A 26,481-nucleotide genomic window follows, 5' to 3' on the forward strand; every position below is an offset into this window, starting at 1 on the left:
TCCCAGGCCTAGGACATAAAAGCTGCTTCCCGCGGGCACCGGGCGTGAACTTCTCAGCCCCCACTCCTGTTGGGACTGCATTAGGAACCTCCCCGAGAGCTCCACCGGGCGACTCCCTTGGCCTCCACTGTCGGAGACCGAAGGACCTCACCCCTCCCCCACAAAGCTGGCTGACCAAAAAATAAATTTGCAGTTTTGCTCCTAGCCTTGCCTACTCGCTGGTCCTTTAATACTCGCCCTGGTGAGCCTAGAAAGCAAATCAGTGTTGGGAACAGGTCCCCCAAAATCTGGCCATAAACTGGCCCCAAAACTGGCCATAAATAAAATCTCTGCAGCACTGTGACATGTTCATGATGGCTGTAACACCCACGCTGGAAGGTTGTGGGTTTACCAGAATGAGGGCAAGGAACACCTGGCCCACCCAGGGCAGAAAACTGCTTAAAGGCTTCTTAAACCACAAACAATAACATGAGCGCTCTGTGCCTTAAGGACATGCTCCTGCTGCAGATAACTAGCCAATCCCATCCCTTTATTTCAGCCCGTCCCTTTATTTCCCATAAGGAATACTTTTAGTTAATCTATAGAAACAATGCTTACCACTGGCTTGCTGTTAATAAAATACCTGGGTAAATCTCTGTTCAAGGCTCTCAGCTCTGAAGGTTGTGAGACCCCTGATTTCCCATTACACACTCTATATTTCTGTGTGTGTGTCTTTAATTCCTCTAGCGCTGCTGGGCCAGGGTCTCCCCGACCCAGCTGGTCTCCCTAAGATAGTGTGTGGCTCCCACTGGGGAGGCCCCCAGTTACTGGCACTGTCATCACGATGCCCACTGAACAAAGTGGGCCAAGCCCAGAGGCAGCCAAAACCACATCTTTCTGCACAGAGGGGAAACTGAGTCCGCGAGCTCAGGACAAGGGCACCAGGCCCATATGCTGGCTTTCATCTGTCCTCAGCTCCTCCCTGCGGGCACAAGCGGGGACAGGTGAAGAATCTTCCAGCTGAGAAGTGTAAGAGTAGGGATATGGGGGCGGGGAGCAGCAGGCCTGCTCTGTGTATAAACAGCAGGACAGCAGGAACGATGCCAGGGCCCACAGACACCAGCTGCCTCCGAAGTCCCGCTGCCCGGCGCCTCCATGGAGGAGCCTCCTAAGCGCAGCGTGGCCGTGTCCTCCGTAAAGAGGGTGGAGCCGCACGGAGCCCCGCGCTCTCCAGCCGTGAAACCCCCGCCGGGCCCTGCAGGTGGCAACCCGCAAGCTGCCCGCACACGCTGGTTCTCTGTTCCTTTTTTCTCCTCAACCGCTGGGGTTAAAAAAAAAAAAAGTTAAAAGCCACCTGTTTTTTTTTTTTAAACGTGTTGTGGCTTGGATTTCAGCCAGACCTTTTGTGGTGACAGGAAACCCAGGCCAGGCAGCCCCGGCCCAGGGGCGCGGGCCGGGCGGACTCCGGGGCTCGCAGACGCGGGGCCCGCGTGCCATGAACCTCCGCGCCGGAGGCGGCAGCAGCGGGCGCCGGGCGGATCAGCGCAGCGAGGCGGCCGAGCGGATCCAGCGCAGCCGGGAGGCCGGGCAGATGCGGGGCGGCGCGGCGGCGGTCAGGTGAGCGGCACGGGGCTGGCGGGGACGGGCTGGGAGGGCGGCCCGCCCGGCGCGGGGCCTCGAGACCTCGGCCGCCCCACCCCGGGGACCCGCCGCTGCTCCGGCGTCCACACCAGCTACGTGCGGGGCACCCGGGCGGCCCAGGGGACCTGCGTGGCTGTGTCCCCTTCCTGGGCTGCTCCGAGCCTCAGTTTCCCCATCTGTGGAATGGGGGGGTGGGACAGACCTGCCCCGCGAGGAGCCCGGGACACCAGGGTACCCCGAGCGAGCTCCTGCGGGTGTGGTAGGTGGGGGAGGCACAGTCCTGGGGTGGCTTCTCCCTGCAGCAGGTGGCGAACCCACGGCCAGGCTTCCGTGGCAAGCAGCCCTAGAGGAATGACCGTCCTGTCCCTGAGAGCCCCTGGGCCCTGGCAGGCGATCCAGGTATGGGCAGACAGGGTGCTGTTGACTCCGCACACCGCGGTGACTTCTCAGGTTCTGGGGGTGGCAGCTGCAGTGATGACACCACTTCCTGGTGGTCACACCGCGGGCAGGACGCGGGAGGCCAGCTCCATGCATCCGGAGTGTCCTGAGCTTCAGCCCAGGGTCCCTCTGTGTCCCGGAGCCCCGCCGGCTGTTCTTCTGTTTCCTTTCAGTGCTAAGTTGTGGAGTCCTCCCCATGAGAGCAATGGGCTCTAGAGGAGGGGCCGGGGGTGGCCGGACCTCAGAGCAATGGGCTCTAGAGGAGGGGCCGGGGGTGGCCGGACCTCTGCTTTCATTCTCCTACTTCCTGCCTGCTCCTTTCTGAGGCCAAGTCCGACATCTGGGTGCAGAACTGGTGGGTGAGCCTGGTGGGAAGGGCAGGCTGGCATTCTGCTCAGGGTCGGCCACTGCGGCCAGCATCCCCAGGTCAGCGTGTGGGGAGATGCTAAGGCTGTGAGGCCAAAGGCCTCCCCTCATTCATCCCCTGCCCATGCGCCAGGCCTGGGGCTGGCACTGACTCTCAGTAAATAGGCAAATAAAAGATGCCTTTTTTTCACAGCCCAGAGGAGAGCTCGTAGCCTAGAGTACAGCTGCTGGGCAGAGCAGAGGTGTCCGTGCCAGCGTGCCTGCTTTGACGCTCCTCTGGCCGTGTTTTACACAGCAGGAGGTTTCCAGGGGCTGCCCCAGGTGTAGCTCCTGCACCCTTTTTCCTGGGCTGGTCACCATATGTGACGACAGTGCCAGTCTGTTCTGAGCAGCTCTGGGCTCCTGGCTTCACTGACATCATCTACAAGTCCTTAGGCCTTCCATCCACCCCAGAAAGTAGGTGTTCCCCCCGATTTATAGGCAGGAAAATGGAGAACCAGAGTCTAAATCAGGGCTGATTTATTTTTATTTATTTATTTTTATTTTTTTTGAGATGGAGTTTTGCTGTGTTGCCCAGGCTGAAGTGCAGTGGCACAATCTCAGCTCACAGCAACCTCCACCTCCCATGTTCAAGCGATTCTCTTGCCTCGGCTTCCCGAGTAGCTGGATTACAGGTGTGCACCACCATGCCCAGCTAATTTGTTTGTATTTTTAGTAGAGACAGGGTTTCACCATGTTGGTCAGGCTGGTTTTGAACTCTTGACCTCAAATGATCCACCCGCCTCAGCCTCCCAAAGTGAGCCACTATGCCCGACCATGATTCTTTTTTTTTTTTTTTGAGACGGAGTCTCGCTCTGTCCCCCACGCTGGAGTGCAGTGGTGTGATCTCGGCTCACTGCCAGCTCTGCCTCCCAGGTTCACGCCATTCTCCCGCCTCAGCCTCCCGAGTAGCTGGGACTACAGGCACCCACCACCACGCCTGGCTTATTTTTTTATATTTTTAGTAGAGACGGGGTTTCACCATGTTAGCCAGGATAGTCTCAATCTCCTGACCTTGTGATCCGCACGCCTGGGCCTCCCAAAGTGCTGGGATTACAGGTGTGAGCCACTGTGTCTGGCTGCGCCCAGCCATGATTCTTAAAAGTAATGATACTAGGCCAGGCGTGGTGGCTCCTACCTATAATCCCAGCACTTTGGGAGGCTGAGGCAGGCAGATCACCTGAGGTTAGGTGTTCCAGACCAGCCTGGGCATCAGAGCGAGACTCCGTCTCTACAAAAAGTTAAAAAACATTAGCTGAGTATGGTGGCACACATCTGGAGTTCCAGCTACTTGGGAGGCTAATATGGGAGGACCCCTTAAGCCCAGGAGCTTGAGGCTGCAGTGAGCTATGATTGCACCACTGCACTCCCGCCTGGGTGACAGAGCAACACCCTGTCTCAAAAAAAAAAAAGTAATAATGATAAGTCGTAATCAGTATTTATTGGGTGCTTACTATGTGCTGGCCAGTGTTCTCTGAACTTAGTATTAACTACTTTAATCTTGATAATAACCCTGTATGGTACTATTGTAATCCCCATTTGAGACATGAGAGAATGGAGGCAGAGAAAGGTTTATCTACTTACCCAAGGTCACGCAGCTAGGAGCTGGCAGAGCTGGGTTTCAAGTTGGGCGTGTCTGTCTTGTTACCATGAGACTATTGGGATCATCAGTCAGAATCTTTTTTTTTTTTTTTTTTGAGGTGGAATCTCGCTCTATTGCCCAGGCTGGAGTGCAGTGGCTCAATCTCGGCTCACTGCAGCCTCCGCCTCCCGGGTTCACGCCATTCTCCTGTCTCAGCCTCCCGAGTAGCTGGGACTACAGGCGCCCGCCACCACGCCCAGCTAATTTTTTGTATTTTAGTAGAGACCATGTTGGCCAGGATGGTCTTGATCTCCTGACCTCGTGATCCACCCGCCTTGGCCTCCCAAAATGCTGGGATTACAGGTGTGAGCCACTGTGCCCGGCCCATATTTATGTAAAATTTAATAGAGATGGGTCCTCACTGCATTGGGCCTGGCCTAATGCCGTCCTCCTGCCTTGGCTGTCCAGAGTTCTGGGATTATAGGTGTGAGCTACCACACCTGGCCCGTTACTGTTATTTTCAGATAGCCCTGATTGAGTCTCTGGTTCTCCATTTTCTTGCCTATAAATCAGGGAGAACACGTACTTCCTGGGGTGGATGGAGGGGTAAGGACTTGTGTGTGTCAGTGAAACCAGGAGCCCAGAGCCACTCAGATCTGCCTGATCTTCTCAAGCCCAGAGCATCAGAACTCTCAGTCACTTTACTAAGTGTATCTGCTGGGGAGGCTGGGAAGTTGTGCGATAAACAAAAATGAGGCTCCCCATTCAGGAAGAAGGAGGAGTGATGTTGGGACGGCCTGATTTCTCCTGTGTCTTGGGTGCTCCCTGGGAGACTGGGGAGGTCCTGGCATCGGGCGGCCGCCTCTGACTCTGTGACCCACCGAAAGTCATCAGGTAATAAGAGAAAGAGGTGGGACTGGGGCCCACACCCCTTGTGTCTTCCCGGTGCCTCCCTGTTTGGGTCCACGGGCAGCCTGTCAATGGGTGCTGGATCCTTTCAGGCTGGCGTGCAGGTGCCCAACCCACACTCCTGCCCCACAGGCACAACAGGCAGGACAGGTCCCATAGGTGGTGTGGAGTCTTGCCCAGTTGCCGGGTAGTCATGTGGAGCTGGGGTGGCCTCCTTATCCCACTGCCAGTGAGGCAACAAGTTCAAATCCCAGTTCCCCCAGGCCACAGCGTGACTCTGAGCAGAGCCGTCCCCTCTGGGCTCACCTCTCTTTCTTTTGGGAGAAGGGGCAGAGGATAAATCATAGGATTGTTTATTCTGTTTGTGAATTATTTCAGGCTGTAACAGGTGTAGTGAAAGCATAACTAACACTGATGCGGTTACTGAACAACTTTAAAAAGACACCTCCGACTTCCTATAACATCAACAGACCTTACAGCGAGCTTACTTTGTGCTCAGTCTCTGTTAACTCATTTCACCCTCACAATGGCCCATTACGGATGGGGAAATGGAGGCAGAGAGGCTAAGGAATGTGACCCAGGAAGTTATGTGGGAGGGCTGCATGCAAACTGCCTCTACTCCCACCCCAACCAAAGTCCCTTCCTCCCTGCCAGGAGCCGTCAGCCCTGTGCATTCTGCAATTTTCTGAGCCTCAGGGTGGAAAAAGAGCGTTCTTGATACTTAGCTTCTGCCACGCGGAGAACTAGGCCCTTCCTGCCTGTTTCCTGGGCTCCTGAGGCACAGAGCCGTGGGCCTGGTTCAGCTCATGTTGCTCATCCCATGATCAGAACCCAGGCCAGAGAGCCTGGATGCATTTGTGGGGGCTTCTCCGTGTGCTGGCAGGGAACCCTCCCAAGATCCCCCACTCCTGGCATGGGGAAGGTGGGCCCTGCTCACCCACATGCGGCAGAGAGGAATGGGCCCTGGCACTGTCCCCAAGTGTCCAACCCTGAGTCCTGAGACAGGGGCTGTGGTTTCAGGCTCTGACAAGGAAGCACTTTTGGTTGGGGGCCCAGGAAGGAGGAACCCATTTCTGGGAGGTCTGTCTCATAGGAGCAGGTGGATAGCAAGCTAGAGTGGGGCTGAGTGAGTATCTGGGGCTGAGGCCTAGAGAGGATCCCATAGGTAGCTCTAGGGCTGGAGCTCTGCAATGTCGGGCCAGAGGACCCTGTGCTGGGAAGGAAGATGGGCCACATGCCCTCGTGGGACCCTCATTGTCACCGTGAGCTCTTTCCAAGGCGACACCACCAGTGGGGGCCTGGGCAGGATGCAGCAGAGGTGTTTCAGGAAAAGGCTGAAGATTGAGGCTGTGGTGTGAGGACTACCCACTTTAGGGAAGTGAAAGAGGCCAGCCTCACCCCAGACACCCCAGTGTGGTTGGGGAAAGGGGATGGTCCGTGGTGAGCCTGGTACCTGGGGACTCATCCTGGCCCTGCCTGGCCCTCAGGTGGGATGCTATGGAATATGATGAGAAGCTGGCCCGGTTCCGGCAGGCGCACCTCAACCCCTTCAACAAGCAGTCTGGGCCAAGACAGCATGAGCAGGGCCCTGGGGAGGAGGCCCCGGACATCACTGCTGAAGGTGGGTGCTGGTGGGAGTCAGGGTGGGAGCTGGGCAGGTCTCTGACCGTGTATGTGGACACCCCCGTCTTCCTGCTGCCTCCTGTGCAGCCCTGACTTTCCCACGGAGCCGTCACCTGCTGGCTCTTTTCTTTTTCCCGTCTGTTCTGTGGTTTGTTTCTGTGTCCCTGCTAGAATTCACACTCCAAGAGCAGGATTTGTGCCTGACCTGTCCCCGCTGTATCCTAGGGCCCAGCACGCAGCAGGTGCCCAGAGAACACTTGCTGAGTGAGGTCAGCTGAGACCTAGTGACAGAGAGGTTAGCCGAGGGAACGTGCTCTGGGTTCCCTTGTCAGAAGGTGGCGTGAGCCTTAGAAACTGCAGATGAGGCCATCAGGGAGTGCTTGGAGCGGGGCAGCTGCAAAGACGGCCTGGAGTCAACACTGGGGTTGGTGGACTTTGCCATGTAGCCATCCAGTGGTTTTTCTGTAATCCCCACGGTCATCCATGAGGTGTCTGCCTTAGAAATGGGATGTTTCTGTCATGCTATCTCGAGGACCTTTTGGCAGTGAGTATCATTCCACCTCCTCCTTTCGAATGTCTCTTTCCTGTCTGCACAAGGCTATGGGCTCCTCTGAATGCAAACTGGACGGTGTGCAGATTCTGAGTGGTGCCCAGCTCCCACAGTGCCTCCTTTCTGTGCAGCTTCCTGAATCCCTTTCCCACTCCTGGCTATCTCAGCTCCTCCCTAGGGGATGGGAGGCAGGAGGCAGCAGCTGACCCTCCACACCTGTCCCCGTCTTCCCCTAGAGGCCCTGCCTGAGCTGCCCCCTGGGGAGCCAGAGTTCCGCTGCCCTGAACGCGTGATGGATCTCGGCCTGTCTGAGGACCACTTCTCCCGCCCTGTGGTAAGGTTTCGGATCTGGAAGGGGAGAGGGACTGAGGGAGCCCCCAAGGCAGGAAGGGCCGGGGTTTCCATGTCACTCCCTCCCAGATGGCGGGACGGCGTCCTGTGAGCTGGGGTATAGCCTCACTCCATTGTCAGGCTCAGCAGCCCCCACCTCAGCCGGGGCTCCTGGCTTTGAGTCTGAGGCCTGCATGACACCACAGACCCCCACCCTCAGAGCCTGAGTGAAGGCAGGTTGAGACAGCTGGGGATTGGGGTTCGTGAACCTGGGGCTTCTCCTATCCCCTGAGCTCCATGTCTTCATGAAGCAAATGTGCAGAGAGTCGGTTCCCTCTGGGGTCCTTGAGGTCCTATAGACTTGCCGAGAGTCAGGGTGTGGGAGGTAAGGGGGAAGCTGCTTGTCTTCCTCCTACTGACCAGTCGGTATTACAGGGCCACTCTTGTTTGTTCTGTATTTTGTTCCATGGAAGCCTTGTGTTGAAGAAGAAAAGGGGGAGGCTATAATGATTTTTTTAAAAAGTTTGAGGCTGGGCGCGGTGGCTCACACCTGTAATCCCAGCACTTTGTGAGGCCGAGGCGGGCGGATCACGAGGTCAGGAGATTGACGCCATCGTGGCTAACACGGTGAAACCCGGTCTCTACTAAAAAACAGAAAAAATTAGCCCGGTGTGGTGGCGGGTGCCTGTAGTCCCAGCTACTCGGGAGGCTGAGGCAAGAGAATGGCATGAACCCGGGAGGCGGAGCTTGCAGTGAGCCGAGATTGGACCAGTGCACTCCAGCCTGGGCAACAGAACGAGACTCCGTCTCAAAAAAAAAGTTTGAAGACCTTTTATTTTTGTGCAAACCATCTCCAACTTTTGAGGGAAACATTACAGTAACATTGAAATGTAACTTTGAAATGATTTGGGCCAGGCACGGTGGCTCATGTCTGTAATCCCAGCACTTTAAGGTAGGCAGATCACCAGGTCAGGAGTTCAAGACCATCCTGGCTAACATGGTGAAACCCCATCTCTACTAAAAATACAAAAAATTAGCCAGGTGTGGTGGCAGGTGCCTGTAGTCCCAGCTACTCAGGAGGCTGAGGCAGGAGAATCGTTTGAACCTGGGAGGCGGAGGTTGCAGTGGGCCGAGATCGCGTAGCTGCACCGCTCCAGCCTGGGGGACAGAGCGGGACTCCGTCTCAAAAAAAAAAGAGAGACTTCATATGCGTGTTTCGTGTCTTTTTTTTTTTTCTTTTTCTTGAGATAAGGTCTCTCTCTCTGTTGCCCCTGATCTGGAGTACAGTGGCGTGATCATGGCTCACTGCAGCCTCGACCTCCTGGGCTCAAGTGATCCTCCCACCTCAGCTTCCTGATTAGCTGAGACTACAGGTGTGCACTACAATGCTCAGATAATTTTCAATTTTGTTTATAGACACGGGGTCTTGCTTTGTTGCCCAGGCTGGTCTCAGGCTCCTTAGCTCAAGTGATCCACCCACCTCCGCCTCCCAAAGTGCTGGCATTATAGGTGTGACCCACTGCACTCAGCTTGTTTCGTGTATTACAACATTTTGAGCACTTCCTTTAGGCCACAGACTGAGCTGCAAGGGGGAGGGGAGGGTGCCACCTCCCCTTTGCCTGGGTCTCAGAGCCCAGCAGCCTGGAGGAGGAGGATGGCTCCTGAGGGCAGGATCCAGGCCCCCAGCTCTGAGACCTGATCCCGTCTTCCCCAGGAGCACCAGAGTGTTCTGAGTCTGGGGCCTTGCTGGGCCCTGAGCCCCCTGGTCATTATGTGGCGAAAGCAGCCGGAAGTGCTGGGACTGGCTCTTGGCATCTGCCTGGGCTTGGCAGTTAAGCTGGAGGCCACTTACTCTCCTTCACAACAGCAAATGTCATTTCTCTAGCTTTCCTCCAAGAGGAAACTCTTCAGAAGTAAGTGAAGTGATGTAACAAAAAAAGCATCTGGATTTCTCAAAGAAGGAAGTTGTCTTTTGAAAAGCATCTTTCAAACATTAGATTTTCAGAGGCCCGTGGGCAGACAGGTCGGGCTGGGACTGTGCAGCACCAGGTGGACCTTGACTGTGCTGCCACCTTTCCTGTCCTTGAGCAAGTCCTCGGTGCCCTCTGGCTTCAGTTTCCTTCTCTGGGTGAGGGGTGTCGGGGTCTGCTCTGGGCCTGTCTCGGCAGATGGGCCTTAACAGGGAGATCCTGCAGGGTGGGTATTTGACTGCCCCCGCCCCCCAACCCGGGCAGGGTCTGTTCCTGGCCTCTGACGTCCAGCAGCTGCGGCAGGCGATCGAGGAGTGCAAGCAGGTGATTCTGGAGCTGCCCGAGCAGTCCGAGAAGCAGAAGGATGCCGTGGTGCGTCTCATCCACCTCCGGCTGAAGCTCCAGGAGCTGAAGGTGGGTGTGGGGCCGCCCCACCGTGGGGCAGCCTGGGGCCGAGGCCAGGACTGTGGAACCAGGAGGACCCTGCAGCCTCTGGATCCCTCTCAGGTGGTGGTCTCCCTCTTGGCCACAGGGGCTGAAGTAGAAAGGCTCCAGACAGGCAAGGTGGAAGACGGGCCGTCACCCCACGGCGGGAAGTTTCCCTGTTAGTCTAGACCCTCCTGTTGGAAGGAACACAAACCCAACCTTAAGTAGCTTAAAGCAGAAAGAAAAATGTATTTTCTTGGTGACTGGAAGGTCCTCCAATGTCAGGAATCTTGCTGTCTCCCAACTCGACTTTCTGTGTCTGATCCAGCCTCAGGTAGGCTTTCCAAAACTGTGCGGTGGCAGAGATGGTCCCGGCAACCACACCTTGCTTTCCAGCAGCCGAGCCTCCTGTGCAGATGACAGCTGCCTTTTCTCAGTGGTCATAGCAGGAACCTCAGGCCTGACTTTCATTGGCCAGTCCTGGGCCCACCCCTGACCTGATGACGGTGACTGATTGGCCAGTTCTGGGTCGTGTGCCCACCCCTTACCCAATGACAGTGGCTGATTGGCTAGTTCTGGGCTGTGTGCCTACCCACTGAGGCAAGAGGGTGAGCTGAGTTCCTCCCTGAGTGAGCCACATGACCTGGACAAGGACGGGTGGTGTCTTGAAGGTGACAACAAAAGAAGGTGGGGGCCCCAGGCCACAGATGTTCCTGATGCAGTCCTTGGGTCTGTGTGTGCTTTGGCCTGGGTGCCCTGTGTGCCCTGTGCTGATTCATGAGTCCCTGGGAATGCAGAAAGTAGAATATTCGTGAGGAAATAGGTAAATTGGTGGTAACAAAAAACCCCAAAACATAGTGGCTTAGAGAAGATGTGTTCGTTTCCTCACATAAAAATCCCATGGGTGGTCTGGGGCCCCTATGGCAGCTAATGGTGTTGGAGAGGGCCTCCTTTTCCATTGCCCTGCACCTAACCAGCAGAAAGCGGGAGGGGCAGAGAGGCCGCGTCGCTCCTGCTCACATGCCCGTGGCCCAGCGCAATCCCACACAGCACGTCGCTGCAAGGGATGCTGGGAAAGGTAGCAAGGGATGCTGGGAAAGGTAGCAAGGGATGCTGGGAAAGGTAGCATGTGACCTTGGTGGTGCTTGTCCAGCTGATCATTGTTTACTGTGAAAGGGAGAAAAGGGACGTGGCATTATGCTGAAACTCACAATCTCTGCTCTAAATGGTGCGTGGAAGAAATAAGCTGAGGGGCTTGTGCGAAGGGAAAGGAACTTCAGCCCAGCTCACCTGTGACCCCTCCCTGACTCACCCTCTGCAGGACCCCAATGAGGATGAGCCAAACATCCGAGTGCTCCTTGAGCACCGCTTCTACAAGGAGAAGAGCAAGAGTGTCAAGCAGACCTGTGACAAGTGTAACACCATCATCTGGGGGCTCATCCAGACCTGGTACACCTGCACAGGTGGGCCGAGACCCAGATGAGGAGTGAGGAATGAGAGACTCCGCTGGGCTCACGTTCAGATCTGAGCTGTCCAGTGTGGTGGTCACTAGCCAAATGTGGCCAAAGTTAAATGAACTAAATATACATTTCCTCAGTTGTACTGCCTGCATCGAACAGTGCTGTTCTGGATGAGAATTAAACTAGTGAATTACATGGTGTGTCAGTTTGTACAGTGAAGAAAAAGGGAAAGGAACTAGCACGTGTTAAGGTAAAGCGAATGTGACTTTAGGGCAGAATGTAAAGGCATCACGTGACTTTTTTTTTTTTGAGACGGAGTCTTGCTCTGTTGCCCGGGCTGGAGTGCAGTGGCCGGATCTCAGCTCACTGCAAGCTCCGCCTCCCGGGTTCATGCCATTCTCCTGCCTCAGCCTCCGGAGTAACTGGGACTACAGGCGCCTGCCACCACGCCTGGCTAATTTTTTGTATTTTTAGTAGAGACAGGGTTTCACTGTGTTCGCCAGGATGGTCTCGATCTCCTGACCTCGTGATCCGCCTGCCTTGGCCTCCCAAAGTGCTGGGATGACAGGCATGAGCCACCGTGCCCGGCCGGCATCGTGTGACTTTTTTTTTTTTTTTTTGAGACGGAGTCTTGCTCTGCCACCCAGGCTGGAGTGCAGTGGCCGGCTCTCAGCTCACTGCAAGCTCCGCCTCCCGGGTTCACGCCATTCTCCTGTCTCAGCCTCCCGAGTAGCTGGGACTACAGGCACCCGCCTCGTCGCTGGCTAGTTTTTTGTATTTTTTAGTAGAGACGGGGTTTCACCGTGTTAGCCAGGATGGTCTCGATCTCCTGACCTCGTGATCCGCCCGTCTCGGCTTCCCAAAGTGCTGGGATTACAGGCTTGAGCCACCGGGCCTGGCCCATCATGTGACTTTTAAGCAAAAACTTCAAGGTCAGGGAACAAGCCAAGAGAATATCTAGGGAGGAATGTTCTGGTGGGGGCAGCCGTGTGTGCAAAGCCTGAGGGGCAACTCCGTGGTTGATATGTCCGGTGCCTTGAGGAGAGGCAGAGATCCAGGTGTGGCTGCAGCTCTGTGTCAGGGGAGGTGAGCTCAGGGGTGGTCAGGGCTTTTCTTTAAGTGCAGTGGGGGCCACAAGTGGGTGCTGGACATACTTGGGCTTTAATAGGTTACCCTGCCTGCTGATTGAGCTTGGACTGAAGAGGGAGGTGACTGAGGAGAGGAGGATGACTCTGATTGGGTTGGGACAGGTGGTGGGAGTAAGGAGTATCTAAGTGCAGTGCCAGCTGAAGGTTTGGAAATGGAAAGTAACAGATGAGAAAATTGTCTGACTGGGTGCGGTGGCCCTCACCTGTAATCCTAGGGCTTTCAGATGCAAAGATGGGAGGATCACTTGAGCCCTGGAGTTCGAGGCTGCAGTGAGCTCTGACTGCACCACTGAACTCCAGCCTGGGCAACAGAGCAAGACCTTGTCTCTTAAAAAGTACAAAACAAAACAAACAAAAAACAGAGAGATAGAAACCTATCAGAGTAACTCATGATATTTAAGGGTGGAGCTGCTGAAACTGAGATGGGAAGCTGAGGGGCTTGGGAGGGAGGGTGGGGTTTCGTTTGTTCCATTTGGACAGGTTGGGTCTGGCGTTGGGAGTGGCAGGTTGGCACTGGACACATGAGACAAGTTGGAGGACAAGGTCTGGGCCACCTTTGGGGCAAGGCTCGGGCCAGGGACAAGAGGATCTTTGAGGTTCTAAGGCTTCCCTTGGTGCCAGGAGGTCTTAGATTGATCAGGGCCTCGGAATGGAACCCATGGGGAGGGGGCAGGCCAGCTGAGGGTGGCCTGGGCTGCAGGTGCACCCTTCCCCCCCCTTTTTTTTTTTGAGACGGAGTCTCGCTCTGTCACCCAGGCTAGAGTGCAATGGCATGATCTCAGCTCACTGCAAGCTCCGCCTCCTGGGTTTACGCCATTCTCCTGCCTCAGCCTCCCAAGTAGCTGGGACTACAGGCGCCCGCCACCTCGCCTGGCTAGTTTTTTGTATTTTTTAGTAGAGACGGGGTTTCACCATGTTAGCCAGGATGGTCTCGATCTCCTGACCTCGTGATCCGCCCGTCTCGGCCTTCCAAAGCGCTGGGATTACAGACGTGAACCACTGCGCCCGGCCCCTTCCCACGTTTGAGAAGCATGTGTCCCTCCACTCTAGGGTGTTATTACCGCTGTCACAGCAAGTGCTTGAACCTCATCTCCAAACCCTGTGTGAGCTCCAAAGTCAGCCACCAAGCGGAATACGAACTGAACATCTGTCCTGAGACAGGGCTGGACAGCCAGGATTACCGCTGTGCCGAGTGCCGGGCACCCATCTCTCTGCGTGAGTGTTGGCAGGGAGAGAAGAGGGTGAGGGAGCTGTTCCTGGCAGGGGAGCTGGGTGCACAGGTGTGTAAGGTCACATAGGTCAGACAGCTGAGTGAGGCCCTGGGGCAGTCCCTGCTTGTTATCCTTGGGAAGTGATAAGGGTCTGTTGCTGCCATTTTTTCATTTCTCACTGAAGCAGACTGAGGTTCCAGGCATTCTGTAACTCGCCCCGATCACTGAGGAGCACCTGGAGGGCTGGGACCCAGCCTCCGCCTTCCTGTGTGAAAGCCTCCTAGACGGGGACCGGGGAGAAGTCACACAGCACAGAAAGTCTAGACGGGGACCGGGGAGAAGTCACACGGCACGGAAAGTCTAGACGGGGACCGGGGAGAAGTCACACAGTTGTCATGCACGTGCGTGTCAGCTCTTTTTTCTAGAGAGTTGCTGGTGTTAATTCATGAAGTCTCTGCCGCAGTCCTACACTGAGGCCCTGTTTATATCTCATTTTACTGATGAGAAAACAGGTCAGTGAGACGCTGGGACTGCCTGAGATCTTGTGACTGAGGATAGGATGAGTCAGGAGGGAACCCTTGGCCTGGCTGGCTCTCTCCCTGAGGGTTGTGGTCCATGGGAGGACAGACCATGAGGCTGGAAAGCTGAGTGGGGCTTTGGTGAGGCAGGGACACTCATGGCCCCTCTGACCCTGCAGGGGGTGTGCCCAGTGAGGCCAGGCAGTGTGACTACACCGGCCAGTACTACTGCAGCCACTGCCACTGGAACGACCTGGCTGTCATCCCTGCACGCGTGGTGCACAACTGGGACTTTGAGCCTCGAAAGGTGGGAGTTGGAAGGTGGGGGCATCCCACTGGGGAGGGAGAGGAGGAAGGAAGATGGGGGTGTGGAGCCGTTGTACCCCGGGGTGTGTGCTGCTGGCTGCACGGGCCCTGGGTGGGTGTGAGAGGTGTCACCCGGCCATGCCTCGCAGGTATCTCGCTGCAGCATGCGCTACCTGGCGCTGATGGTGTCTCGGCCCGTGCTCAGGCTCCGGGAGATCAACCCTCTGCTGTTCAACTACGTGGAGGAGCTGGTGGAGATTCGCGTGAGGCTGGAGCCCTGGAGTGGGGGGCAGGGGCGCCGTGTCAGATGGGCCCTAGGGCTGGGCCAGTACCCTCTTCTCCTCTGGGCCATGGGAGGTTCTGAGTAGAGGAGGGAGGCCACCTGCTTAGGGTCAGCTGGGCACCGTGGCTGCCCTTTTGGTTGAAGATGCTGGAACCGTGTCCAGTAGTGATCTGATACCAGGCAAGAACGCAATATTAAATTTTCTAATAGCCATGTTAAAAAAGTAAAGAGCTGGGTGCGGTGACTCACGTCTGTAATCCCAGCACTTTGGGAGGCCGAGGTGGGTGGATCAGTTGAGGTCAGGAGTTCGAGACAAGCCTGACCAGCATGGTGAAACTCCATCTCTACTAAAAATACAAAATTAACCAGGTGTGGTGGCGCACGCCTGTATCCCAGCTACTCGTGAGGCTGATGCAGGAGAATCACTTTAACCCGGGAGGCGGAGGTTGTTGTGAGCCGAGATCATGCCTCTGCACTCCAGCCTGGGCAACAAAAGTGAAACTCTGTCTCAAAGTAAAAAGAAATAAGTGAAGTTAATTTTAATAGTATATTTTATTTAGCCCAGTATATCCAAAATATTATTTCAACATGAAATCAATGTACATTTTTGAGATCCTTACATTGTTTTTTTTTTTTTTTGAGATGGAGTCTCGCTCTGTCGCCCAGGCTGGAGTGCAATGGCATGATCTCGGTTCACTGCAAGCTCCGCCTCCCAGGTTCACACCATTCTCCTGCCTCAGCCTCCCGAGTAGCTGGGACTACAGGCACCCGCCACCTCGCCCAGCTAGTTTGTTTGTATTTTTTAGTAGAGACGGGGTTTCACCGCGTTAGCCAGGATGGTCTCAATCTCCTGACCTTGTGATCCACCTGCCTCGGCTTCCCAAAGTGCTGGGATTACAGGCGTGAGCCACCGCGCCCGGCCAAGATATTTACATTCTTTTTCTTTTTGTGCCATGTCTTTGGCTCTAGCATGTGTCCTCTGCTGAGTCGCACTGCAGGGCAGCCACTTCCATGTGCTCCATGGCTGTGCATGGCTGGGGGCCACTCTCTTAGCCAGCAGTGAGGGAGGAAGTAGGGCGGGAGCCGAGGGCAGACGGGAGCTGCAGTCCTGGCAGGACGTGACGGTGTCTCACACGAGGTGGTGAAAGGAGTCAGGTCCCATTTTACCCAGGAGGAAACTGTGGCAGCAAGTTGAGTTGCCAAGGCCAGGGCTGGGGAGGCAACTGGGATTTCTCTGGAACTTTGGCTTGGTCCTGAGGCTGCTGGCTCCTAGACAGTTGTCTGCCTGTGGGGCTGGGTGAGGGCAGAGGGAACGGAGGGTTTTCTGGGCCATGGTAAGCGAGCCTCACGGTCCTGCCCAGCCTGGGAGCTGTGATTTTGGGCTTTGGTGAAGCACTCAGATCTCAGCCCATCGTGGGGAACCAACCCCTCCTGGCCCTGTCGTGGCCCCGGGTGTGAGGCGAGACGTCTGTGAGCAGGGCTCCCTGTGAGTCCCACACAGGGGCAGCCCTGTGTCCTGGCTGAGGAGGCCTGCCTGCTCCCGCCTTGTTTGCAGAAGCTGCGCCAGGACATCCTGCTCATGAAGCCATACTTCATCACATGCAGGGAGGCCATGGAGGCTCGTCTGTTGCTGCAGGTCAGACTGCCAGCGGGACTGGCGCCCGATGGGAAGTGCAGCCAGGGCAGTGAGGCACCTCTGGCTCAGGTCTTTTCCAGACAGCTTGTGCATGGAGTGCCTTTAGCAGAGGGTCTCCTCACCATGGTCCCGAGGAACAAAGCAAACAGGCGTTCAGCCCACGAACGAGTTCTCCCATTAGTTCAGTTCGGGAAACCTGTAGCCTTTCTGTGAATCTCCATAGGGTGGGTCCAGCCCAGCCCTCCTCAGGCCGATTGACCACAAAAACAATTTTCAAGGTTCATCTAATCATTTATTCAACAGATACAGATGTTCTAGATTCTGGAACAGTGAACGAAAAGGCAGTAAGGCTTGCCCTTAGAGAGTGCCTTTCAAGTAGGAAAGACAAGAAAAATAAGTTGTGTGTTGGCGTGGTGAGCTGTGTGACAAGACAGAGAAGGAAGGGTGGGGAACACGGGGATGCAGTGTGGCTGGGAGGGGCTGCACTGGGGAGTGGACCCGGCTACACGGGTCAGGAAATGTGGCCCAGGTCCATCGTCCTCTGTTGGCTTCTTGGGGCTCCTGGATTCTCCTGGGGCCCAGACCCTTCTGTAGCTCGTTTCTCTGTGGACACCCGGGCCCTGACCACTGGAGCGACCATGGGTGGGCAGTGGGAGGGGCCCTCCCCAGTGCAGGGGTCACAGCTGCTGGGACTTGGCAGCTCCAGGATCGGCAGCATTTTGTGGAGAACGACGAGATGTACTCTGTCCAGGACCTCCTGGACGTGCATGCTGGCCGTCTGGGCTGCTCGCTCACTGAGATCCACACGCTCTTCGCCAAGCACATCAAGCTGGACTGCGAGGTGGGCCTCTGCCCGAGGGCCGCTTTTCTCCAACCCCAGCCCTGAGGGGGGATTGGCAGGAGAAGCAACCCAGCCCAGTGTGTCCCTGGCCTTGGAGTGCCCAGAGGGGCTGGCACTGACATGCTCGTGACCCAACCCCACACTGTTCCCCCCAGCGGTGCCAGGCCAAGGGCTTCGTGTGTGAGCTCTGCAGAGAGGGCGATGTGCTGTTCCCGTTCGACAGCCACACGTCTGTGTGCACTGACTGCTCTGCCGTCTTCCACAGGTGGGTGTGGCCTGCACCCTGCACTCAGGGGCTGGGGCTCTGCCCTGTCCTCTGGGGAGCTGCCCCTTGGCCTCCGGTAGGATGATGCCATGGGAGCTGGCACTGCTACCCCGAGAGAGGGGAGACGTAAAGACTCTGACTCATAGGGCCTTTGCTGACCCTGAGATACGAAGTCAGACCCTGATGTCTGTGACTAAATGAGAAGTTCCCTTAGGAGCAGCACCTGGGGGATGAGGGGGCTGCCCCTCCCCAGGGCCATCCCGGACCAGCCCCTGAAACTCCAGCTTGGTCTTGGATGTGTTCATAGCATCCCAGCTGCTCCCTTTCTTCACTAGGATTGAAGTCACTCTTTCAGGGTTAGTATAGGCTAGAGATTCCCAAACTTATAGTTCCTGTCACCTTTTAATGTCTCAGTAATTTTTTCAAAGTGTTTCTAAGCCAAAAGAAATTCCTGGCAGGGGCGCGGTGGCTCAAGCCTGTAATCCCAGCACTTTGGGAGGCCGAGACGGGCGAATCACAAGGTCAGGAGATGGAGACCATCCTGGCTAACCTGGTGAAACCCCGTCTCTACTAAAAAATACAAAGAACTAGCCGGGCGAGGTGGCGGCGCCTGTAGTCCCAGCTACTGGGGAGGCTGAGGCAGGAGAATGGCATAAACCCAGGAGGCGGAGCTTGCAGTGAGCTGAGATCCGGCCACTGCACTCCAGCCTGGGCCACAGAGTGTGACTCCGTCTCAAAAAAAAAAAAAGAAATTCCTAACACTTTGATTTATTAAGTACTTATGCTCTCCTTGTTTTTTTTCCTAGCCACTAGACCAACAGGGAAAAATATTTATGTTCAAACAACTTTAGAAGTACTTATATCCTAAAGATTCAGTGGCTCTTTGGAAAAATAGTATACACAAATTAGAAGAAAAACATTTTAATTTCATTCTTCAGTAAGTATGATTACTTACTCATGATACGAGCGCACCTTTTGGGCCCCGCACATCTTCCAGACCTGGAATCAGAGGGAACACTCCCCTGCAGTTTCTGTCCCCTGATTTTTGTCTGGAATTTGCTACTTTTCATAGCAACTGCTGAAATCCCAGCTCTACAGAGCTACGGGGTCACACAGATGGGACTGTGGCAGAAACTAAGGTTGAGACTGACTGACTTGAGCTAGTCGTTTGCTCAGTGTCTGACAGATGTTAATTACTACTGTGTTCTGTTTAAAAGTTTGAACTAGGCTGCAGTGCCCCAGGGTTCCCTGATGCACAGTTTGGGAGCCAGGGGAGGTGCCAGGCACACTGGGATAGGAACAGCTGGGAATCGTGAGGAAGGGCTCTGAGTCTGGCGTGGCTTACCGGGCTCAGCCCCTCAGCTGTGTGAACTGGGACCTGTGTGGTCGGGGGATAGCAGGGAGCGTGAGGACCCCCTGGAGGTCCACATCTGCACGCCGGTAAGCGCTCTGCACACGGCCATACAGTCATTTGCATCTGGGTGCAGACCCCGATTCTGCCCTTTGGTAGTGGCTGTAGAGGGGATGACAGGAGCTGATCTAGGATGCTTCGGGGCTTCAGTGCTGGAGTTTCCTGTGCAGAGAGCCCCAATCTGTTTCTGCCCCCAGGGACTGCTACTACGACAACTCCACCACGTGCCCCAAGTGTGCCCGGCTCAGCCTGAGAAAGCAGTCGCTCTTCCAGGAGCCAGGTCCCGACGTGGAGGCCTAGCACTGAGGAAGAGTGCTGGGCACCCTGCCTGGCCCGCTGGGACCCACCCTGCCAACGTCAAGTTGTTCGTCCTGCTCTGGAGACCCCTGGGGTGTGGCCCCTGGACCCCTCCACCCCTGCTGGGTGGGCAGTGTCGAGGACCGAGGGGGTGGGTAGTGTCAGGGACCGTTGTCTCCCAGGTGCTTGCTGGGACTCGGGGCGGCCGCACCTGGGTGTGCTGCTGTGAGGGGTCCTTGCGTGGCCCCCATCCTTCCCCCAATGGGCAGGGAGTTGGGGGGACATCTCACCTCCCCCATGGCACAGAACCTTCCACACCCCTGAACCAGGGCATCTGGGCCCTAGAGATTCCACAGCTCCCGTCCTGGCCACCCTGGAAACTCATCAGGCCAAGACCCCAAGAGAGCTGCAGAGGAGTGTTGAGTAACACCTGAGGCTGTGGCTGCACACACCGAGGAGTGTTGCGTAACACTTGAGGCTGTGGCTGCACACACAGAGGAGTGTTGAGTAACACCTGAGGCTGTGGCTGCACACACCCCACCAAGGGCTGGGTCTCACCTGCGGTGGGGTTTCGGCTCTGCCTGGAGGCTCTATCCCTTTCAGCCACTCGTCGCCTTGGGGACTTCTGGTTGTCCCCAGCTGAGGCTGTTCACAGTTGTCACCTGTAGACCTGCCTCTACCCTGGCCTGAGATTCAAAGGCCTCATTGGGTGGTCAGTTCAGTGGGGTTACCTGTTGTTTCTGTACAGCAGCAGGGAAGGAGGCCATGGAGCTTTTCCCTGCTGGGCACTCCTGCCTTGGCCCAGCTCCTTTCCTGGTGCTCCAAGCTAGGAGGCCGTGGCCCCAGCCTGAGGAGGGTGTCCTGGCCTCCAGGTGTGGAGCAGGGACTGTGTACTGTGGGAGGTTTCAGTTAGGCGATGGGATCCTACAGGGGTCTGATGGCATTTCTTGGAACCAGATTTGCCTGAGGAACTCTGTCCTGCTGCCTGTGGAGGGCTCTAGATAGCTCGGAAATGACCAGCCAGTGGCCTTTTGTTTGGGGGCCTGAGGTCAAGAGCTGAGAGTATTTGCTCGACAGCCCATTCAGGAAGATCAGGGCAGGGGCGTGTGGGAGGTCCCTCACTCCACAGGACAGAGGCCCCTGGACAGCAGAGGAAAACTACAGCTCTGGGTGAGGGGACACTTGGCTTTGGTGTTTGCACTTTACAGATCCTGCGGTCCACGAGGGGCCTCAGGAGAGGACATGTCAGGACATGGCTTCCCAGCCTTTTACCTTGGGAAGTGGGGGTGCTCCTGTCCTTTTCCCCCACACCCTGGACTGCACTTGGCTGTTGGTGCACATGGTTGGCACACATGGTGGGCAGAGAATGTCACTGCTTGGATATTTGTCCCCTTTGACCAGGAAGCCCAAGAGGAGACACCTCAGCCAGCAGAAAGGCCACCCAGCTCACTGGCTCATTCCAGGAGCGGGAGAGGTGGCAGGGTCTCCTCTTTGCCCTCCGTCATCAGGAAGGGGATGGTGTCCTCTTCCGACTGTGGTGGCTTTAGGCAAGGTTCTTACTGTCTGCTCTGCCTCGGTTTCCCCATCTGGAAAATGGGGGCAGGGGTACTGACCTACCTCAGGTGGCAAGGTGAGCAGGGAACATGTTGGAGTCCTTTAGAGAGTGTGATGTGAGGTTGGATCAACAGTGTGGGTTCCTGTCCTGCTTCCCCTTCCTCTTTGGGGCTGAGGAGGGGGTTAAAGGCCAAATGCTGTTTCCCAACACCCCGAAGTCTGCACACGTCTCATGAATGCATCACATATGGATATTAGCCATTCCGAAATCTGTGTAATCAACTTCACATTATTCAAGTTACAAATCACTGTGTCCATAGAAAAACTATGCTGGCATTTGCTGGACAAAGGGTTGGCCCCTTTTATTTTTACCTGCCACCCAGCATCTTCCCCACCTGCCCCTTCTGGGTGACACAGTCTGTAAACAGAATCATGTATAGGTCTTTGTCTGAGTCTGTAGCACAGCAGGAAAAGCCCAGCAAGGACCCAGTTTGCACCGCCAGCACCCACACCATGGGTGGTCCCACAGCACGGGACCAAGCTGGCCTGAGGGATGCCCAGTTGTAACAATGCTGCTGTCACTGTCTCATTAAATATATGTCCTTTTGCCTGGTGTGTGTGTGGTGAATTGGGGACAAAGTAAGAGAAATTGGTTTGTTGACATACAAGCCATTTGCAGGCTTAGGAAAGAGCTTTTGCCATCCAGTGGGATTGAATGTACTATGGCGTGAGGTGAAATAACATGTCCTGATCGGTTGGGAGAACGACCTGTGGTGGTGTCACACAGACTTGTTGAACATCTCTGGGCTTAAGCTGTTCTCCGGCCTCCGCCTCCCGAGTAGCTGGGACTACAGGTTGGGAGAACGACCTGTGGCGGTGTCACACAGACTTGTTGAACATCTCTGGGCTTAAGCTGTTCTCCGGCCTCCGCCTCCCGAGTAGCTGGGACTACAGGTTGGGAGAACGACCTGTGGTGGTGTCACACAGACTTGTTGAACATCTCTGGGCTTAAGCTGTTCTCCGGCCTCCGCCTCCCAAGTAGCTGGGACTACAGGTGCATGCCACCACACCCAGCTAATTTTTTGTATTTTTAGTAGAGACAGTTTTACCATGTTGGCTAGGCTGGTCTCAAACTCCTGGCCTCAGGTGATCTGCCTGCCTCGGCCTCCCAAAGTGCTGGGATTACAGGCGTGAGCCATGGCGCCTGGCCAGGCATCAGTTTTTCTCAGTGTCAGATGTCCTTCCAAAAGGGCATTCCCACCGGCAGTGTATGACAATGTCCATTACCCTATAGCCTCAACAGCAGATTGTGTGGTCATACCTTTCAATGCAGTGTGAGAAATGTCTATTTGTCATTTTAATTTGCATTTCTCTAATCATGAGTGAGGTCAAACTTCTCATATGTTTCAGGATCTAATTTATTTATGAATTATGTGCCCATTTTTTCGATTGGGTTCTTGGTATTTTTTCTTCTTAATCTTCTGAGTTTCTCACATATTGGGGATATTAGCCTGTTATTTGTGAGATGTAAATATTTTCTTTATGAATTGCCATTTGACTTTGTGGTATTTTCTTTCCTATGGCAAAGTTTTATTTTGCTTACATTTTTTTTTTTTTTGAGACGGAGTCTCGCTCTGTCGCCCGGGCTGGAGTGCAGTGGCCGATCTCAGCTCACTGCAAGCTCCGCCTCCCGGGTTCACGCCATTCTCCTGCCTCAGCCTCCGGAGTAGCTGGGATTACAGGCGCCCGCCACCTCGCCCGGCTAGTTTTTTGTCTTTTTTAGTAGAGACGGGGTTTCACCGTGTTAGCCAGGATGGTCTCAATCTCCTGACCTCATGATCCACCCGTCTTGGCCTCCCAAAGTGCTGGGATTACAGGTATGAGCCGCCGCGCCCGGCCTTGCTTACATTTTTATATGGTCACATTGATTAATGTTTATTTCATCTAGGTTTTAATGGCTGGAAGGGCTAGTCTCCCCTTTGCAATTTTTCTTTTTTTTTTTTTTTTTTTGAGACGGAGTCTCGTTCTGTCACCCTGGCTGGAATGCAGTGGTGCGGTCTTGGCTTACTGCAAGCTCCACCTCCCAGGTTCATGCCATTCTACTGCCTCAGCCTCCCGAGTAGCTAGGACTACAGGTGCCCGCCACCATGCCCCTTTTTTTTGTATTTTTTTAGTAGAGACGGGGTTTCACTATGTTAGCCAGGATGGTCTCGATCTCCTGACCTTGCAATCTGCCCGCCTTGGCTTCCCAAAGTGCTGGGATTACAGGCGTGAACCACCGTGCCTGGCCTCAATTTTTCTTTTTTAACAAACGTCTTCCGCTGGGCATGGTGGTTCACAATTTCAATCTCTGCACTTTTGGAGGCCCAGGCTAGAAGATCACTTGAGTCCAGGAGTTCCAGACCAGCCTAGGCAACATACAGACTTCTTCTCTACCAAAATAATTAGCTGGGGGTGGTGGCATGTCCCTGTAGTCCCAGCACTCCAGAGACTGAAGTGTGAGGATTGCTTGAGCTTTGGAGGTCGAGGCTACAGTGAGCCAAGATTGCGCCACTGCACTCTAGCCTGGATGATGGAGCGAGACCCTGTCTCAAAGAAAAAAAAAGTTTTCCTGGCGATTATTACACATATATGAGCTTTTCAAAGCATATATTTAAATAACATTTTGGCCGGGTGCGGTGGCTCAAGCCTGTAATCCCAGCACTTTGGGAGGCCGAGGTGGGCGGATCACAAGGTCAGGAGATCGAGACCATCCTGGCTAACACGGTGAAACCCCGTCTCTAATAAAAAATACAAAAAACTAGCCGGGCGAGGTGGCAGGCGCCTGTAGTCCCAGCTACTCGGGAGGCTGAGGCAGGAGAATGGCGTGAACCCGGGAGGCGGAGCTTGCAGTGAGCTGAGATCTGGCCAGTGCACTCCAGCTTGGGTGACAGAGCGAGACTCCGTCTCAAAAAAAAAAAAAAATAAATAAATAAATAACATTTTAATGACAAAATTTGATACTCTCAAGCATCAAAATGGAAATACCAACAGCAAGGTTTCCAGGGATGTTGAACACCACAGAGCAGAGAGGCCTGCCTGGGTCTCCACTGCTGAGGTCATCATGGTGCTTCTGCTTTATTCTGATTAACTTTTGGTTACACACATTGAAAAATGACCTAAGATAGTCGTTTTGAGCAGTGCTTTTTCTCATTGTACAGCTTCTGGTAGCAGTTTATTGCATCATTGGTTGCTCTGGAAACTGAGTTTTCATCATTAGGGCTGTTACTAGCAAGGACCTGCAAGCCAGCCTCGAAATGTGAGAGGGCTGCTGACAGTCTTCCTGTGGTTAGCTGCCGCAGTGCCCAGGGACCATCTTCCCTCTCCTCCTCCCCCACTGCCAGCTCCTATTCCAGCTGCATTAGTTCCTCATTTGAGAGATCTTCATGGGACTGCAGCAACTGGTCCACAGCAGCCTCAGCAACCTCTTCAAAGGCCACATTTCTGGCAAGGGTCACAATGTTTTTTTTAAGCTGTGCAATGTTATCTGCCTGGGAAAAATGCTGGGCCTGAACACACTCAGGCCAAATCTTCTCCCACACGCTGTTCATTATCGCTGGTTTGAGCTCCTCCCAAGTACGGCAGTGTTGTCCACAGCATCCATGATGCTGTAGTTTCTCCAAAATTCCCTGATCATAGCTGTATCCTCACCATCTGTTGCTTCTAGGATGTGCTCAAAAGTCCTTCTCAGTGAGCTTTGAAGGCAGAGGCTACACCTTGACACATGGGCTGGATTGAGTCAGTTGTACCGTCATGAATGTATTATACTCTTATGTTATCAGAAAGATCGCTCAAATTTACAGGGTAGCATGACGCATTGTCTAGTATGAGCAATGCTTTGTTGGTGAGATTATTTTGGGCACAGTATTTTTCAACCGCAGGGCAAAAAAAGTAAGCGAACCATTCATGAAAGACGCTCCTGGTCCCCCAAGCTTTTCTGTTGGAGCGCCAAATCACGGGCAAATTGGGCTTCAAGTACCCTTCAGAGCCCTGGGGGTTTCCGAGCGGTACACCAGTAAGGGCTTCAACTTAAAGTCCCCAGCGGCACTGCCACCAAGCAGCAGCATCAAGCGATCTTTGGATGACTTAACCCCTGGCTCAGCATTCTCTTCCTCGGAAGTGAACGTTTCTTCGGGCATTCTCTTCCAATCAAGTCCTGTCTCATCTACGTTAAAGACGCCCGGGGGCGGACTCACCTTCTTCGATGATGACGCTTTTCAGCATTTCTGTGTACATGTTCTTGTTGCCGGGAGTTGCGCTGTTCAACTTGAAGTGGGGCAAACAGTGGCGCTCCTTGAATCTCACAAGCCACCCTTTACTCATAGGAAACCTCTCCGCTTGAGAGCTTTCGCCATGTTCACGCTGTAAGTCATCGAACTTAGCCTTCTGAACGATGGCGGCGTTCAAGGGCGCATTTCGCTGCCTCTGGTCTTCCAGCCACAAGCTCAGCAGCCGCTCCACACTCTCCATCACTGCACTTCGATGGCGAGTCAACCGTGAGGCTCTCAAAGGAGTAGCTATTTGTGAACTCGCTTTGATTTTTTTCTTTACTATCTCAGATGGTCGCCACTGTAGGGACAGCAAGACCTAAGGCCTTTGCGATCTGAGCTTCTCACCCGCTTCGAATCGCCGTAACACTTCCAATTTGAGGCCGAGGGTAATCGCTTTCCGTTCCCTTTTGGCACTAGGGATGACCGTTTTATCTGTGGGCCTTTCCCAGGCATTTCTGCCTCCAAAATGTCAGAAAATCACAGCGGTCTCAAGTGCGAGAAGGCTGTGGTTCCTCTACGCCCCCCTGCAGAACTCGGTAAACAGCAACGAGGCTGCGAAGAGGCTCCGGCTGATGTCCTGGAGACGTGGACGGGTCGCCATGGGCAGGCCCAGCCCCACTGCCCAGCCCTGCTGCTTCACTGTCCACTCCGAGGAGGCCGCGCGGGTCTCCCGGTGCCGCTCCAAGTCCGCGTGCTGGGGCCGTGCGGCCGCAGGCACATACAAGCGGCCTGGGTTCTGGGGCTCCAGAGAAGGTTGCAGCCAACCAAGCAGACAAACGGAACTCCGTGAGGGGGACGTCCCGGGGCGGTTTTCTATTGCAGCGGAGGGCGGGCCGGGCGGCTGTTCGGTTTCGGGAGCTGCTTTCCATGGAGGATCCCAGAAATAAGTATGGATGCAGATGCCCGATTTAAGATAAGCCTAAAGGCGCTGGGTATTCCCTTAGCGCCCAGCTGTCTGGGCAGGACGAGGCTGCGCTCGCGATCAAACCCTCGAACTGTCAGGCGACGGTGTGGACACCCAAAACGGGGGCCCAGCCGGCGCCGCGGCTCTGCTGCGCATGCGCGAGGCCTCCCTGGGCGCGCGGGGCCGTGGGACCGCTCTCCCGTTGCGCATGCGCGCGCTCGGGCGGCGCGGGCTCCGGGTCTGGGGATGTGGTACCGGCCGCTGGCGGCGGCCGGCAGTAGAGCGGTGGCCGGGCCACTGGCCTTGCTGTGGCGATGTGGTGGTCCAGGAGGCAGCAGGACGGCCAAGACCAGCGCGAGGGCCCTGGACACGGCCCGGCAGGTGAGCGAGGAGGCGCTGTCCGCCGGTTCCGGGCGGCTGTTCTGCGCTGGACGCCGCGTGACGCCATTCGCCTGCGCCGGCCGCGGGGGAGCGCGGGAGCGCG

At 55.2% G+C, this 26,481-nt stretch overlaps 3 protein-coding genes across 8 annotated transcripts in view; 2 read left to right on the top strand and 1 right to left on the bottom strand.

Annotated features, from left to right (window-relative positions):
* Positions 1-1,422: 1,422 nt before the first annotated feature.
* Positions 1,423-21,389, top strand: DEF8 (differentially expressed in FDCP 8 homolog). 6 transcript variants are annotated; one of them, XM_030925461.1, is made up of 13 exons: positions 1,423-1,596; positions 1,923-2,141; positions 6,439-6,575; positions 7,364-7,461; positions 9,692-9,841; positions 11,175-11,316; positions 13,512-13,676; positions 14,370-14,497; positions 14,646-14,759; positions 16,335-16,415; positions 17,116-17,256; positions 17,412-17,521; positions 19,130-21,389. In XM_030925461.1, exons 1-13 carry the CDS (start codon positions 1,475-1,477, stop codon positions 19,230-19,232), a joined length of 1,710 nt encoding a protein of 569 aa, XP_030781321.1. In that variant the 5' UTR covers positions 1,423-1,474; the 3' UTR covers positions 19,233-21,389. The 6 variants fall into 6 exon arrangements, with proteins under 6 accessions (XP_030781321.1, XP_010376773.2, XP_030781318.1 ...); XM_010378476.2 differs by having other exon boundaries at positions 1,507-1,596; positions 1,923-2,019; positions 6,442-6,575; XM_030925460.1 differs by having other exon boundaries at positions 1,507-1,596; positions 1,923-2,019; positions 6,442-6,575; positions 17,167-17,256.
* Positions 21,390-23,750: 2,361 nt separating this feature from the next.
* CENPBD1 (CENPB DNA-binding domain containing 1) lies at positions 23,751-25,562 on the bottom strand (the record flags this gene model as incomplete). The annotated part of the gene is given in 3 exon segments (XM_030924435.1): positions 23,751-25,364; positions 25,366-25,430; positions 25,433-25,562. Coding segments are annotated over 3 exon segments (567 nt in total), but the record flags the coding sequence as incomplete, so codon positions are not given.
* Positions 25,359-26,481, top strand: part of LOC104674222 (AFG3-like protein 1) — a 28,791-nt gene continuing 27,668 nt past the window's right edge. Inside the window, 1 exon segment of the mRNA XM_010378485.2 lies at positions 25,359-26,378. Coding sequence (XP_010376787.2) covers positions 25,983-26,378 — 396 coding nt within the window. The 5' untranslated portion in view covers positions 25,359-25,982.

This window comes from Rhinopithecus roxellana, chromosome 20 (assembly GCF_007565055.1).
Source record: "Rhinopithecus roxellana isolate Shanxi Qingling chromosome 20, ASM756505v1, whole genome shotgun sequence".
Taxonomy (NCBI): domain Eukaryota; kingdom Metazoa; phylum Chordata; class Mammalia; order Primates; family Cercopithecidae; genus Rhinopithecus; species Rhinopithecus roxellana.

Bases quoted from the DNA above. Each gene is read 5' to 3' on its own strand.
- DEF8 (XM_030925461.1), top strand. From the start codon at position 1,475: ATGAACCTCCGCGCCGGAGGCGGCAGCAGCGGGCGCCGGGCGGATCAG. The intron at 6,576-7,363 runs GTGGGTGCTGGT...GTCTTCCCCTAG, and splicing joins CCCGGACATCACTGCTGAAG to AGGCCCTGCCTGAGCTGCCC. The intron at 9,842-11,174 runs GTGGGTGTGGGG...CACCCTCTGCAG, and splicing joins TGAAGCTCCAGGAGCTGAAG to GACCCCAATGAGGATGAGCC.